Source organism: Anolis carolinensis, chromosome 5 (genome assembly GCF_035594765.1).
Source record: "Anolis carolinensis isolate JA03-04 chromosome 5, rAnoCar3.1.pri, whole genome shotgun sequence".
Classification (NCBI taxonomy): Eukaryota; Metazoa; Chordata; class Lepidosauria; order Squamata; family Dactyloidae; genus Anolis; species Anolis carolinensis.
Genome location: NC_085845.1, coordinates 185,631,090 through 185,648,208, shown reverse-complemented (window position 1 = coordinate 185,648,208; position 17,119 = coordinate 185,631,090). Strand labels below are relative to the sequence as shown.

At 38.7% G+C, this 17,119-nt stretch overlaps 1 protein-coding gene across 5 annotated transcripts in view; it reads right to left on the bottom strand.

The window, feature by feature from the left end:
• ddx11 (DEAD/H-box helicase 11) overlaps positions 1-17,119 on the bottom strand; it is a 38,652-nt gene that overhangs the window by 16,316 nt on the left and 5,217 nt on the right. For 4 of the 5 annotated variants that reach the window (XR_010006898.1, XM_062983101.1, XM_016993593.2 and 1 more), the window contains exons 4-18: positions 16,864-16,950; positions 16,342-16,502; positions 14,807-14,861; positions 14,096-14,203; positions 12,479-12,566; positions 11,183-11,388; positions 9,042-9,194; positions 7,883-7,929; positions 7,349-7,428; positions 5,435-5,479; positions 5,244-5,311; positions 4,323-4,361; positions 3,129-3,249; positions 2,477-2,611; positions 2,000-2,112 (exon numbers count right to left, since the gene is read on the bottom strand). Coding sequence is in view for 4 of the 5 variants with exons in the window: in XM_062983101.1 (XP_062839171.1) it covers positions 2,000-2,112; positions 2,477-2,611; positions 3,129-3,249; positions 4,323-4,361; positions 5,244-5,311; positions 5,435-5,479; positions 7,349-7,428; positions 7,883-7,929; positions 9,042-9,194; positions 11,183-11,388; positions 12,479-12,566; positions 14,096-14,203; positions 14,807-14,861; positions 16,342-16,502; positions 16,864-16,950 (1,506 nt within the window). In the remaining variant the exon portion in view is untranslated. The other variant, XM_062983102.1, reaches the window with a different exon arrangement.

The window sequence follows — 17,119 nt, the reverse complement described above, 5'->3', positions numbered from 1 at the left end:
CTGCTTTGCAGTTAAGATGATGACACAACAGCACATTCATTTGACTACTAAAGAAAGAACTATAGTGCCACCATGTGGTCTTGCAATACCACATCATGAGATGACTATTTTTAAAAGAGCCGTTTCTCCCCATCACTTTTGTCTTCACCTATGTTTATTTCTGGTTAGAAAACACATCTGCTATAAGGTTTTGTGCATTCTATACATGTTTCAGACCAGGGATAGTACCCTCAAATTTTCCCTGCCTGAAATTCACAGCAACCTTCTCCAAGACCATACCGGTTGGACCCAGTGGCAGCTGGAGCTCATGGACGAGGGGTACAGCTATGGAGTGGAAGGCCAAATGAGGACATTGTCATCCAAATTAGAATTTTGTCCCATCCTAATGAAATGCCCAAATTTCTAGCATTGTATTGTTTATTGCTTCCGAAATCTCTTAAGAGTGTGAGCTTTGAATATCTTAAGTTTTACTGTGGCACTTTGTATATTTTAAACTATACTCTTGTTAATGTGTAAGCTGCCTTGAATGCCAATCTTTACTAAAAGGTATAGGCCATAAACAACAGCACACATAATTGTTTGTTTGGAATAGGATGGGCCAGAGATGTTATTTGAAACAGGGCGAGATAGATATAATTCTGCAGCCACCCTGTTTCTTCTGAAAGGGTCTCTACTCAGCCCCAGTCTGAGATGGCTTCTGCCACCATGATGTTACTGAAATCCTAATTTTTCTGAATAGGCACCTCTTGGCAAGATTACTATTTTTAGGTCAAAGACAGAGAATCAGGATCCAGAGCTAGTCAAAAGCTGTGGGTACTCTGAAAACACGGAACAAACTGCAGACTCTTGAAGACCAACCTTTTATTTTAGAAAAAACCTAATGTAAATAAATTTATGTAGTTGGTAGGGAGAGGATGACCAAGGGTGAAAAGAACAGTGAACTAAAATGAGAGATAGCAATACTGTGGGCAAAAGAGAATCCATGACTTCAGAATGAAATCCTAAATTTCTGTACCTTGTCTGTACCTTTTTTTACAAATTGTCTGTCATGTTACTTTGGAGCATTTCGGATGTTCAAACATCTCAGCAACACAACCAATTACAAGCAGGCTCATTTCAGTCAAATGTCAGCTTTCCCAATCAACAGTTATGCAGACTGCAAACACTGCTGCCTGACCTCAGCTCAGTCCTCCCATGCCTCATATTCTCTGACCATTTTTCTGCAAGTCAGCGAATTCTGCATTTAAGTACGGAACTTCATCCATCTGTTAATGGCTAGGTCTCAGTAGCTATACCTTTGAAAATAGGGATTTTTAAAAATGGGGAGGAGGACCAATCCTGCATCTCAAATGAATTACTGTGTAAAAGCAAGGGTGTCCCTCTGGGCAGCTAAGCCAGGCAATCCCAACTGGATGGCCCCCCATGAGGCTCTTCCTCCAGGGGCAAACCAAGAATGGGCAACTTGGAAGTCCCTGAACAGACTGAGAAGCAGAGTGGGCAGATCAAAAGACAACTTGGCAAGGTGGCACTACCTGAAGAAATTCTCCACCTTGTGTGACTGTGGAGCAGAACAAACAACTCCTCGTATGTATTCTTGCCCACAATGCCCTGCCTCATGCACGGAGGAAGAGTTGTTTAAAGCTACGGACAATGCGATTGTCCACTTTTGGTCCAAAACTATTTAGCTGTTTGTGATTCCTTTATTTTATCACTTTTAACTTATTTATTATGCAATGCTTTTGACATGAAATAAAAAAATAAAAAGAATTACTTCTGAACAAGAATAAGAAGTGCTAAATTGTGTTTTAGTTAATCTTTGGACACGGGAAAATCAATGTAAAATATGTGATCCATCACCCTAAAGATATTTAAACTGTTAATGCCTCTTACAATCCCACAAGGGTATCAACAAGCACCCAATTCCCCCAACCCTACTATTGCTTGTAGCAAATGCTACATTAATCAAAAGTTATTGAAAGTAGGCAGAACCACCCCTTACAGGTTGCATGGTGCCCCCGGCGATGATCACAGCCCGACATTCCTTCAGCACTTTGGCAAAGTGCACTGCTGGATTCAGAAGAAGAAACTTGAGGCTGCTGAGAGCTAGAGTGCCTAAAAACAGATATGCCAACATTTTAGAAAAGTTAGCAATCTAACTTTTTAAGAGAAGCAAGGAGGGGCCATCTAGCACCTGGCCCCTATTATATTGATTCTAAAGATTGTCAATATAGTATAAGGAAAACCCGAAAGAAAGGTAATAGCTGATTCAACAGAAGGCTCTTACTAGCAGGCACCTTTCCCATCTTTTCATGCCGGAGTATTCTTATGTACTACTTTTCACAACCCCCCTACTTTTCACATGCCAAAAGGCACCATTATATTTCACCTTCAGGGGGAAATCTCAGCCACACTTTATCTCCATTGGAAGCAGTGATTTCCTTACTTATATTATAACTAATTTTTACATGCACAGTACCTTGCCTGGAGAGGATTACTCTTCCATCTTGGTTCGCATTTGTCAGGGCAGCTAGAAACCCCTCGATGTGCATCAGAGGAGATGCCATTTTGGGCTGGTCATCCTCAGCCTCTTCAGAGGAATCTTGTGGAATGCCTGTGGATCAAAAATAGAGAAATTTCGTTCTAGGTTCCCAGAGTATTAAGAGTATTAATACCATTTTCATCTGCATAGTGTGAGAACATCATTAACATGAAACAGAGGGTCAAAGAATAAGGAATCTGTATTCTTACTAATACACCTGTTGCATTTGCATCATAAATCAATTTAAATGAGCAAATCATTACTTGATCCTTCCATGTAAACATTCCTGCTGTCTTATCAAAACTGAATTATTTCAGCAAGAAAAATCGAGATGTTCCCTCAACTAACTGGCTTTTTCATAGACTTTTAAAGCAGCTACAACAAGCAACACTTTTCTGAGAAGGAATGGAATTCCCTTAGTACAGCCACTTGCACTGAAATGAAAGGGAAGGGGAGGTAAACACAGGAAAAATAGATCCATGCATACAGCAGAATTCCTCTGTTTCTTGCTCACTATTTTTATGATCCCTTGTCTTTTGTTTTCCTTCTTACAACTCTTTTGCAAAGTCTAATTTGCAGCCAAGCTCACCTTCCTCCCCTTGCCTCTTATTCAACGTTTCCAGGAAATTCTGCAAGCCAGACATCTTCTGGTCTGCCTTCCTTATTTTCACTGCTCCAGCCGCTCCATATCTCTCGACAAACCCAAATAGCTGCCCAAACACAGAGAAATTAAAAGCAATTATATAATCTACTTCAAAGTTGCTTGGTCAGTTGAAATATGCCTCCTCCAATCTTAAGCTATAGACCATTTCAGCTTCAGTTCCCCACATTTTTTCAAATGACCACTAGATGGTAGCGGAACATGCTACAAGTAACTTCACTCTTAATTCCCTTTTATCGGTCGCCTTTATCTAATCTGTGTTTCAAAGCAAACAATAATTGTTGCTTTTTCACAATGGAGGAAGTCTTTAATCTTAATTATTAATTTCCCTCTTTCTTCAAAAAATTTAATTTCCACTAGCTAAAGTTCTTCAGGGGCCCTTGGTGGCACAGTGTGTTAAAGCACTGAGCTGCTGAACTTGCGGACCAAAAGGTGCCAGGTTCAAATCCCAGGAGCGGAATGAGCGCCCTCTGTTAGCCCCAGCTCCTGCCAACCTAGCAGTTCGAAAACATGCAAATGTGAGTAGATCAATAGGTACCGCTCCAGCGGGAAGGTAACGGCGCTCCATGCAGTCATGCCGGCCACATGACCTTGGAGATGGCTATGGGCAACGCCGGCTCTTCGGCTTAGAAATGGAGATGAGCACCAATCCCAAGAGTCGGTCACAACTGGACTTAACGTCAGGGGAAACCTTTACCTTAAAGTTCTTCAACAATTCAGTAAGACTCTTTGAACAAGGGTTCTGTGACCCTAACATTACACAATGTGTACACTGACTGTATTTTCACTGTTTCCAAAATACAGTCTCCACCAAAGTACTATTGTCAATCCAAATGTTCAAACAGAAGACATTCTCTTCTGCCTCAATATAAGTAATGTTTCCAGAGGTTTGTACAATCTGTGTGATTTTAAAGATCACAGATTTTTTTCAATTAGATAAAACAAAAAACATTTCTGGTTGGGAAAAGTGATTGAAACAAGCTTGAAAGTGGTAGGAAAATGTCAGGCAGCATATAAACAGATAGGATTGTTGGGAACACAAACAAGGCATTCTATAGATCTTTCCCCAAGAACATTCCAGCAGATGCATCGAAGTTAGAGAAAGGCAGCAAAGACAGTTACCTTCCGGCTGATGAGACTTTTCTCACAGTAGTGCTGAACCTAACAAAAGCAGAAAGATTATTATTTGTCATGTCACATCTCAGCCTTTACTGTTTGATTGTCCCAATTGTCTGCTAATTACATTAACAGTCACTGAACTGCCCTTCATTCTAAAGAATGTGCCTTCCCTATGAGACAGTAAAGGGCAATTTTGGTGTAGTGTACAATCAGAGAATAACATACTTGTAAGAAACCCCAAGGGACATCCAGCCCAACCCCCTACTGTACAGGAACACAAAATTAAAGCACTCCTGACAGATGGCCATCGAGCCTGTTCAAAAGTATACATTCCTACCCACACCTTGGAATGAGTGAGAGTGAAAACCACTTGTTCTAAAATAACCAGGGTCTTTCACACTATAGTCAAAACACTATGATTCTACCTTCTGGCCTACAGCAGTCTAAGCATTAGTCATGTTGATATTCAAGAGTGCTAGAACACCAGAAGCATCAAAACACTCATACTCTTTTATTCTGTTTAAATAACAATTGTGGGATAGCCCCACTAAAATCTGCACTGTTTAAGAAGATACAATACGAAAATTAACACAAACCAAAATGAAGTATCTCTTGATCAATTTGAAAGAGAAAAGGGGCAACTCTGTCCAGGGCTGGGGCCTGAGTGCATAATTTTAATAATAGTAATAACAACAACAACAACATTTTATAGGCCGCCCTATCTCTCTGAAGGAACTCAAGGCGGCTTCCAAGCAAAAAGGCAAACATTCAATGCTATTGGTAATAAACAAACACAATCCAAAACAATACAAAGTAAACATCATTATAAACTAATAAATTATTAAACAAGGCTATAAAATAAAACTCTCCCACAGGTTAATTAGCAAAACTCCAAATTTTATTGCAAGCCAAGCAATTCCTTACTTTGAAGAGGTTGATATTGTCAATCTGACACAGGAAGAGGAAGTCGTTGATAGATTTCAGCTCCACTCCTAAACAAAAGATAATCATCACATATCACATAGAAAGAGATGTTGTTTATTCCCAGCTAGATATTTCACCATCTGGTCAAACTACCAGTTTCCACAACGGAGGAAATCTGATGCCTAACCTACCTGCCTCTGAGATATTCTGTGTCTTGGGATTTTGATTTACATTTCCTAAAGAAAACAAAAATAATACATCAGTTAAGAAATTAGACGTCAAATACACTGAATTTCCAAAATAACCCTAATGAAGCACTGTGCACTAAGCTGCACCTTAGTATACTTTCTAGACCTGGGCTTCTCAATACACTTTTTCTGGGCGACTAACATACCTTCAGACAACAATCTTGCCGCCTATCAAGCTCTTTGCCCTTTTTGACTGTTTTTTAATTAATTAAAAAGAAATGAAAAGCTTTAAAGGGAAACACCAACCTCCAGGCTCAGGACACTAGCATTGTTCTTAGAAAATAGAAATGATTGGCTTCAGCCCATTGCTGAAGCCTGTCCAGCTGCCCAGAAAAATAAGGACGGTAAGTTCTATGATGCTGGGAACATCATGGACAGCTGCAGGATGGCATGGAGTAAATGGAATCTTCCATGGGCAGGACCAGGATACAGAAGTTGCCATGTGTGTATTTGTGTTAGAGAGAAAGGACATGTGTTACCTAGTTAATTTTAGAATAGCATGTTTCCCATTTTTTAAGGGTTTGCAGATCATCAAGGTTATCTTCAATGAAATATGGAGTGAAATTTGTGAGGGCAAGTATGTGACTTAGGATTTGGGGCTCAGAGTCCACCTCTGCTTTTTATTCAGCTTCTTAGCAAAGTTACTTGTTTCTGAGCCACTTCAATTCACCTTCTGTAAAATGGGGGCTAGAGCAGAAAAGTGTGGCTTCAGAAAAGTGACTTGGTCTTCTGTTGGGTTTTAGGGGCAAATTATTTATGTTGGCCACAACAGTTTGACTTCTAGGAAATAAATACTTTTTGACTGATGGTACCGCCACTGAACCCATTTTGTCAACAGCAAACTTCATAAACATCATAGCTCTCACATATTTTGTGATGATAGTCTCAGAAAGATCCACATGTATCCACACACCCCACTCCAAATATTACTTCTTTGCTAGTGGGCATTCCCCATTGAAGGCTGTTTTTCTTATTTTTCAGTAGGTCGATAATCTAAGCGGCCAGCCTTCAGTTTTTCCTTTGCTCACAGCAAACCCTTTTCATTTTCTCTTCAAGGCTGTTCTTTAGAAGGAATCGACTCTTTTTCTACACTATTGATTCAAGGCTGTATCTCCACAAAATACAGATGTAATTTGCTTCCTAATTTGAAAACTTTACTGCATTTGTACACACATTGTACAACTTTATTGCATTTGTACACACATTAAATTCAACAAGCAATTTGGAGTTTAATTACATTACGCTGAGAGCAAGTTCAGTAAATACTGAATGTTAATATAATTTACACAGCACATTTCCAAGGTAAAAGTGTACACTCAAGGAAAAGAATGAGGAAAAGGGAAAGCAGTGATTTCTTGCTTGCTTAGAAATCTGCAGACCTGGTTTATTCAATTGACTTTAAATCTGTTTCCCCTTTCAAACCAACCCATTGACAGTGCTACAAAGCTCAGCCAGTTATTCCAAAATTCATTGCTCTTCCTCGATCACATCGGACAATGCAAAAACTCATAAAATGAAGAATATCTGTACAGTCCATATAACATGGGGAAATAAATTCAGTTCAGAGCAAAGCGACCTTATCTCACAGTATTATTTGGCTTTATTTATTTATTTGACACATTTGTAGCCCATCTTTCTCAGCCCCAAGGGGGACTCAAGGCGGCTTACACAGGCACTTGGTCCAGTACATATAAAACACATATCCAACATACTGAAATTTTTACAAAATCAAAGTTAAACAATAACATTAAAACCTAATTTATAGCTAAACTATATGAAATTACAGTGTGGAAAGTAGAAAGTGCAAGGATGGTAGGAACATATTCACAATCAGGTCGAACTAAGTTCATTTCTTACCTCCTAAAACAATAACAAATCTCTCCAGCAAAAATAGAATCTGTTTAATATACATCAGGTTCTTTGCTTTCAAGCGTTTCCTATAACAAAGATGAAATGTTATATCATTTCAAGAAAAAAAATAACATGGGCTCAATTTTGTAACTCTGAAAGTGCTTAACGAGAATGATAGCACTAATATAGCATGAAGATCGTACAGAGTCAGATATCGTTAGTGTGTTTATGATTGTTCCTACAAGAAAGTTAGCAGCACCAGTATTACATTTATTGCTGTAAAACACGTATAATTGTACTTCAAATGATCAATTATGACCCAGTTAGCAACAATGCAATTTTTTTCCATCATAGTGTCGCTGCTTAGAAATAACAGCAAACTATGATTTGCAATTTTAAGGATAAACAACTTTTTCGACTTGCATATTCTCTTTCCTACACATATAACAAGAAAAGAAGCCTATAGCAGTAACAAACTGAAGTATAGAAACAAAGTATGTGTATGGGGAAAACAATATCTCAAGCTGTGAATATCCTCACCTATATCGTTCCATGTACTGCAACAGCTGAGAATGAGCACAGCAGAGCTACAATGAAAATAATATATAAGAACATCAGGAGAGTCCTAATGGATAAAACCAAAAGTCTGTTTAGGCATACATTCTATTCTCCAATGAGACATCTTAATAGCAAGTCCTCTAGTAGGGCATGACCACAACAGCAGCCTCCCACTTGTCTTTCCAAGCAACTGGTATTGAGAAGCTTATTGGCATTCATACTGGAGGAAATATATAGTAATCATTACTAATTTTTGGAAATGATTAAGACATCTGCTAATCTAAGGACCAAAATGTTTAATATTGACACTAGCACTTTAATGGTTGAATTGGTCTGTGGCTGTGATGCTGTAATATTCATTTTTACTGGTAATTAGTACTGTGTTTTATTTTTAAATTTGATGTGTAGTTTTTATCTCAACTGATGTTGTCATTGTTGTATATGTTGATGTAATTTTATCTTTATGTGTTATGGCACTTGTATGTGCTTCTGTAAGCCACTCCAAGTCCTTTCTGTGAGATGGTGGCGGGTTATAAATAAAGGAATTATTATTATTATTATTATTAGTAGTAGTAGTAGTAGTAGTAATAGTAGTAGCAGCCATTGAGGACCCTGCCATTACTGAACCTGTAGGCAGTAAAGGTGGCTTGCCAACACTTCTTGGAAATCTGAAGTCCCCATTACATGCCACATATATCACACTCAATACGAATTGGCCCGAATAGGGTGAAGACATAGGAGAAAGCCTTCTCAGAGGCGCCTCTCAGGCTGTTGAACTTCCTTCCATGGGAGGTCCAATTTGTCTCCTCCTTGCTCTTTTTCTGACAGCAGATAAAGACCTTTTTATTTGGGCAGGATTTTGTTTGTTAATTTTTAATCAAATTGTAGAATAGAATTAAGAGTGGCATGGTGTATTTTTCTCATGTATGCTTTAAAAATATGCTTTAAAAGTTTATTAAATGATTTTAACAATTTGCTTCTAACAATGTTATTTCATGGTTTTTGCCTTTTGTGTATAACATGTTAGCCAACTTCTACTTTAGATTTTGTTATCTACCTTGGGCCTATTGCTGAGAGAAAGATGGGGTATACATAGAATAAATAAATTCAAATAAAGCAGAGTGCCCCAGCACCTATTTACCTGAGACCCACTAACTTGAGCACTGTAGATGCAGGTGATGGTATCAATTAGATTGTGGGCTTCATCAATTATCACAACCTGATCTTTCAGCTTGATGCCAGATGCATTTCTAGTAGCATCGTGCAGAAGCATTTGATATGGCAATACCACCAGCTGCAAGAAAGACACATACTTTTACAAGAGATGTTTGTCAGTCTTTCATTAGTCCAAAACATATTTGGAGCAAAAGGAAATAAGGGATGATAGCTACATTCAAATATGTCACATAGAAGATGAAACAAGATAGTTTTCTGCTACTGAAATCTAGAAAATGAATCAAAAATTCAAATTACAAGATTAAAAGTCCCATTGAAACATTAGAAAGAACTTCTGTACATAAGAATGACCTTGTTGAGCTATGACACAGTCTGCCCTAAGAGGAGTGGACTCTCCCTTCTTTAGAGGTCTTTAAAAAGAGGTCAGATGGGAATCTTTCCAAAGGATTTTAGCTGCATATTTCTGCATGGCAAGGGACTGGAATAGATGGCTCTTGCACTCTCTTCCAGCTCTAATATTCTGTGATTCTATGAAGAAACTCTTCATATGTTCCTTTTAATATATCCACCTAGTTAAACAGGGGAGACCACCATCTCTCTCTCTCTCTCTCTCTCTATATATATATATATATATGCATATATTAATCAGAAATTAGATTCTAATGTTCAGAGAATTGTAGCATTGGAAGAGACCACAAAGGCCATCCAGCCCAACCCTATTCTGCCATGCATGAACACACTATCAAAGCACTTCCAACAGATGACCTTCCAGCTTCTATTTTAAAACCTCCAAAGAAGGCAGCTCCATCAAGACAATATAATCCACAGCGAACAGCTCTTAACCTTCAGGAATATTTTTTCCTAATCACATTACCAATTGCAATACCCGAAAACCAGTTACAGAACATTTCAATCTTCCTGGACATGGGATAAGGAATACACAAGTTGCAGTGTTTGAACAAGAAAATTACAAAGGAAGACTAGAAAGAAAAACAACTGAATTTTTAATTCACAAATTATCAGAGGCATGAACAAAGACAGTGGTCTCTTGGAACACTACTTATAATAACACAATTCTTGCTACTGCACATATAACAATATGAATCTTTTGAACCCAGGGAAATTAACTTTTGAAAAGCAGATATATTCCTTTCACACATTGGCACTAACTGACCACTGCAAAGATCTGAAAAACTTGTCTCATCTGGCACAGACCTTTGAACATTTAGAACAAAGGACATGATTTGCATCTTTCTGGCTCTTATTACTTTCTAGTCCAAGCTTCAAACTGTATAAATATCCGTTATTCCTGTGGCATTAATTTCATTTTGTACTGCATCAAAAGAAGTGGGTTTCTAAACATGAAGGTTTATGCTTTTAAAAAACCCAGCTACTCTTAAAGGTGTTGTTACATTCTGTTTTTTCTCCCTCTCCCTTCCTCCAATTTTTTCTCCAAATGTTTTTTTCTGTGGCAAATCTAGAATAATTAACAACTAATAGACAGAAAGGTTTTTTTTTAAAAGTACTCAGGGAAAGAAACAGCAGGAGGATACGAATACCTTATTTTCCCATTGGGCAACAGACCATTCTAAATGGGAAACTACTAGAATTTCTGATTTGTCAGATGATCAAAATACTTTCTAGTTGACTATTTCTAATTGATCAATTATATCTCAATAGATCTGCATATTGCCCAAGCTAATACGATGTTTTTTTTCTGAAATGCTGAAAGATGCTGAAAGAAACAGCAAACACTGCCATTTATTATAAAATAAAGCTCATATTTCCTATTTCAAAACACTAGAGATACGTTAGCCAAGTATTGCCTTGTCGTCACAGCCTCTTTTCTCGGCTATTTCAATTTGCCCCCTACTAGTCAGGCAATTCAATGATTAACATTAGTAACCTCATTCTGAACGTTTAGCTCAAAATCTGTTTCTTCCTTCAACTCATTTTATGAGAACTGAGATTTAGGAGGCATGAAAAAAAGGCATGATTTTCATATTTCATGTTTAAAGTAAGAATTCAAGGCAGCATGACAAGAATGTAACTCTGGGTCTGCTTTCAGGTAAAGGCCTTATGTCTCTTCAAGATTATAACACCCACCTGAGCAGCTGGGATGGCGTGTCGGCTTCCATAGTAAGGGCAGGCCTTCATTTCCTTCCCCAGAGTCACCAGCTGCTCTATATCTTTGACCTGGACTAAAACTTCATCCCGAAGAAACTGCATGTGCTCATAGGAGTAAAATGGACACACTGTCCGGCTTACTCTCGTTTTCTTCTTTTCAGTTTCTTCTCCTGTACTCTTCTTTTCTGAGGACAACATGAAAGCAAAGCTGTGAGCCAAAGGGAATGCAGTGTTATTAGCTATGCATTGTGAGATCTGTGCATGCTAGCATTCCCTAGACTCCAGCTTTCTTCAATCTAGCAACTCCTGGCGTTTTAGACTATATCTCACATCAGCACCAGCCAGTATGTCCAACAGTCACAAACAATTGATACTGTATGATACAACTTCAGGACAGAGTAATATAATAGAAGATAAATTTACCCCCAATCTAAGCTCATACAGTTGTAAAGAAAGAAAGAAGTGTCAGAAAGTAAATAAAAAATATTGATCTATTTCTGCATTTCTATCTGGTCTTTCTAAAAAATATTCAGAGCAGGGGATAATACAAGATTCAACACTCTAAATAAAAAATAGAAAGCAAGCAACAATAGGAAATATCTTAGTAAGAAGGACCCCAAAAGCAAGTCGCATTATGACAAAGCAACCTTATTTCCTCTTTTTTTGCAAGGAATTTGATGTTTTGTGTAATCTCAAAAGATGAGACACCATCTGCATTACTTTCAACAGCAGGAGAGCACAAAGGTGATGCCGTTCATCTTAAAAGCCTGCCATATTCATGTGAAGGGAAATATTCTTAAAAATCTTGGTTCTAGTTTGTACTGTTTTCTGAAATTCAAGAGCACAAAAAGTCAGGAAAACTAAGCCATGAAGTTTGCTAATATTGACACTTGGTTTAGCCTAGTTCACAGGGCACTTCTGGGAGTGATATCGAATGGAGTAGCCTGGATGAAGGCATGGAGCAGTCCACACTTCAACAGTTTATTAACATTCACACTTGTTTGAATGATAACAAAATCCACCACTTTGTGCTTATTTATTATTATTTATTTGCCCTGTTTATATCCCACCTTTCTCTACCCCAAAGGGAACTCAAGGCGGCTTACATATGGCAATTATTCAATGCCTTAAAACACACATACCAAACATAAGCTTAAAATAAATTGCATTAAAATTAGTACATATTAAATGTTTAAAATTGCATTCTATATTAATATCACGCTTATATCATTCAAATCACTGACTCTGGCAACCCAAGAGGAAACAATGCCTTACCGTGTTTATTCTTTTGCATCTCCATACAACGATCATTGATGAGCTGGACAGCTCCCATGCGCCGCACCTCTTCATTCACACACAGGTTCTGGAATAAGTGGACAAAGAAAAGCAAAGACTAGTAAAAACAAGCATCAGATAGAGTGTATTGTTTTCATAGTTGGTAAAAAGTCCTGGAAAAATGAGTGGAAAGAACTGATCCTTTCCTGACACTTGATGTTATGATTGAGCCTCATGGCTCTGCTACTGGGAAGCGTGGGCGTAAGACTCCTCGAGAGTCAGATACTCTCGAGGAGCGAGAAAGAAAGAGGCTGCGAGATATCTTTGCAGAACCATCTGACGAGGATTCTTTTGAGGGGTTTACAGAGAGAATGGAGGAAGAGGTGGTGAGCTCGGAAGAGGATGAGATGGATTGGACTCGGGTAAGGGAGGAATTGGGTGCCACTGGCAATGATGGGATGGAAGATGATTGGGGACCTTCAGGACTAGACCCATGGACAAGCTGGAGGGATGGGACGGGATCCACAGCTGGGGATGCTGTGGGGCGTAGTCAGAGGTGTTCCAGCTCTGATGAGGAAAGTGATGAGGAAACGCCCAGGTTAAGGAGGGCAGCTGATAGTGATGAGGACTTGTAACTGGCATAAAATGGGGTTTGGGAGCAATTGCAAATTGCGTTGGGCAAGGTAATCTGGACGAACGCTTGGGATCTGTGTGGGACGTTTTCCTGAAGACGGGTGTGTTTCGTGTGCTGACTACGTAAGTTGTTTTGGAATTTGGGTTCAGACGGCGGGAGGAATTGTGTGGGCTTTTGTTTGTGCAACCTCTGCTTAATCTCAATAGCTTTGACCTTCCGTCGTCTTCTTGACGGACGCCATCTGCTACTCTGGATTTACGGACTGAACTGACTACGGGCTCGGATTCTCCTACCTGGACTTGGTGAACTACAAACGTCTGCTTCTGCCTTACGACCTTCGGAAAGAACTGGGACTACGCTACTGCTTCAATCCTCGGCTGTTGTGTTTGTATTGGAACCTTGCCTGCTGTGTGGAGGAGTAACTGCTAAGTTACTCAAAACATAGTGCTGGCAGCAGAGAAGCATCTGCTGCCAATTAGTTACATTCTTTTGAACTCTTTGTTCACCAGTTTCTGTTTTATTTATTCTCAGGCTGAAGCAAGCTGTTTTGATTTTGTCCGGATTAAACTCCGGTTTAATCCGGTTTATCTTTTGAATGTTTTTCTTGCCCCTTTTTGCTTTTTAAGGCCAGTGTTGCCTAGCCCTTGTCTTTTACGGGCATTTTGAGTTCTGTAAATCCAATAAACTCTGTTATCTTTGATCCTGTGGCGTTCTGTCCTTGACACTTGAAACTTATTCAAGCATTCCTCCAAAGTAATAAGTTGGAGGAAGTCTGGCCTAAAGAAGCTTAAAGCTTATTTATCAAAGCAAATTCAAGAACAATATTCAGCATCTGTAATGTCACAAGCACATCACACATTCTTTATGGTTCCGTGGCAGCAAAGCAGTCCTACATGCAAAAGGTACAGTACAGACAATTATTCACCATTTCCCAGTCCTGTTTTGTCCAAAGTGAAATTGCAGCCCCAAACCTTGTGGTTTACCTGTCGAGAGCCCAAGGACGCCAGCCGTATCTCCTTGCCAAATGGACTCTTCTGAACTTCATGCACAAACTGCGCCAGCTGAGAATGTGTTCGACTGCAATAATAAATCTAAGAGATAGAAAGGGAGGTTGGAATCAGAAGCCCATTCATATGGGCTGTTCTGGATGGCATTTTGTAGGATTTGCACTCCCTTTCACCTTGCTTCTGCAATAAAACTGAAAGCTATTTGCAGACATGACACTTCCTAGAAACCTACTTGGGAGGGGAGGTAAAGGGGGGGGGGCAAGTGAGGGGGGGGGAGAGCATGTTGTTCTCTCTAGTTTGCCATCACACTCTGCAAGAATAGCCAGACAGTAGTATCAACCAAACACATCTGAAGAGCACCAAGCAGTGAATGGCTGACTCCTAGGAATTCATTAAAGAACAATCTGTGCAATCTTTGAATAATGAAAGAAGTATTTCCTCCTTGGGCTGGAATTTAGCAAATTAAGTTGACTCTGGACTGAGGGTTAAGGTTTCAATTTGCAACAGATTTTAATTGTTTTTGTTTAGTTTTTTAAAAGGCTACACTGATAATCTTTTATAATAAAAATGGGACAGGTATAAATAAGATGATTTAATTAATGGGTGAGAGAAGAAGCAACAAATTTCCCATTTCAAAGCACTTCTAGAACATTTGCTGGAGCAAGCAGCATGTACTATTTTCCTTACCTTTGTCACATGCTCCTCCTCTATATCATCATCATCATCATCAGCTTCACTTAACCTAAGGAGTGAAAACAGAAAGGCAATTCTCTTTTCAATAGCCCCAGAACATTTCTAATGTACACACTGCCAAAATTAAACCTCAAACGGGCATTATATATAATAATACAAACACACCAACAGTGTCAAAATGGGTTCTGTCCACATGATAAGCAGCAGTGTTCATAAACCTGGTTCCCTAACCCTGGAATGCTTAGTGCCTTCTCTGCTAGATCTGACATTTTAAGAAAAAATATGCAGGGAATTTTTTCGCATTCTAGATTCTCCCATTTCTCATTTTTGAAGGAAATTTTACCGCAAAATTGTATACATTTCAATAGGAACATACCAAACTGACAGGAAATAATGCCCTTTGAGATTACATCCCTACTGAGGACAGAACCTGCATGTTGCCTTTCTCAGTGAGAAATGTCATAATGTTTATTTACTTACTTTATTTCTCCCCCCTTTTTCTCACCCCAGGGGGGACTCACAGCAGCTTCCAATTTTGGTAAATATTCAATGCCGCAGTAAAAATCAAACAATACACAACACAATTAACCATTAAAATCAGATAAACATAGAAAATGTTAACATTTTAAGAGTAAATGCATTAAAAAGCATGTGTGTTGAAATCAGTTTATTTCTTCTATGACTATGGGACAATCAGAATGAGAGGAAATGAAGGAGAATGTAGCTAATGAAATTATACAACTTGGTAGAGATGGATAAACTGACTCATCAAACAAAAGCTATTTTAAAGAAGAATTGAGATCAATCAGTGTATTAAAAAACTGGGAAGCAGAAGAATACTTAGTCTTCAATGGCTAATAAAATCCATAAATAAGTAAAATATTCAACATAGCTAAAATGATAGCAGTTAAATATTTGTGTTTTCTAAATAACTTAGAAGAGGAAGATGTAATGGATTTTTTATAATTATATTCTGGCAAATAGGAAATTGTTAGTTTATTTATGTAGTTACAATATAGTTGTAATTAGTGGAGTCTTGTTTTATTATTTCTTTTTTATTTTCTTCAATGTAGTCTACTTTATATGTAGTTTTACAGTTTCAATTAGTGCACTTGGTAAAAAGTATTTTTTTTTACTGGCCTGCAAAGAACTACCGAAAAATAAACCTTCTTCTCTGCAGGTCTTGAGCTTGATACAGGCCTAAAGTACAATGAAATAAAGCCCCAAGCCACATAACAAACCTAACGCAGTTCCAAGTCCCACTGCTATAATTCCATCCACTCCCAGCTTCCACTTCTAGTTCTGGTAACTGGAGAGGGATTTAGCTGAAGTGAGGGGAGATTTCATCATGTGCGCTGCTTCCTCCTGGCCCTCAACCCTGGCCCTAATGGAGGAAACTGCATGCAAAAAAACCTTTGTGATAAAAATTGGACCAAACTTTCAAGAAAACTTCTAATGATGAAGACTGCAGTCTGCCCTCCCCCCAGCAGCTTAATTCCTTGCTTGAACATCTTTTGGGCCATTCTTACCTGTTTCCCACTTTCTTCTCATCATCACTCTCATACTCTGCAAGGATCAGTTCTTCCTCACCCTGATCCAATGGTTCCAGAGCACCTGACTCACTTGGGCTGGACAAGATGTCCTGACTCAGCTGGAGCAACTGCTTCATTTCTTCCTCCTCCTCACTCCTCTGGAAAGAAATACAACAGGATTGCCACTCAGGCTAAGACAGCTGGGTTGCAATTCCCTCACTTCATACATACACACCTGGATCAGCCAGCAAAGCCACTGGGAACTGAAGGGAAGAGTTACTTCCCTCCATGTTGTTTCTCTCTAGTTTTGTGTGTATGTGCCTTTGTACTTCTCCAAGCTTTGGAGTTTCTTCAAACCTACCAATATCCCCTTCTTGTGAGCCGATGGTGCCACAAGGTTATATAACAACTGACACTCTCAAAATGAGTTCTGTCTTATTACTTATACACATATAGTTTCATGGACATGCAAGTGCATTTTAATCTTCCTCTTCCCATATTCCAGGCTAGAGAGCTCACCTTTCTTTTAGATGCGTATTTCAGCTGCACATTGTGACGAATTTGCTCCAGACGCGCTTCTCGTTTTTTCTTCCTGATTTGTTCTTCCTAAAAATATCAACTAACAGTAGTAAAATGAAACCACATGAAGGTTCTCAAAGAGAAGACCAAAATCAGCCTATGGTTTCCATGCCCTCTGTAATTATAATCTTGGTATTTCAAATTTCATAAACTGAATGTTTTTAAACTTATTGTAAAGATGTAGCAACAATGTAGA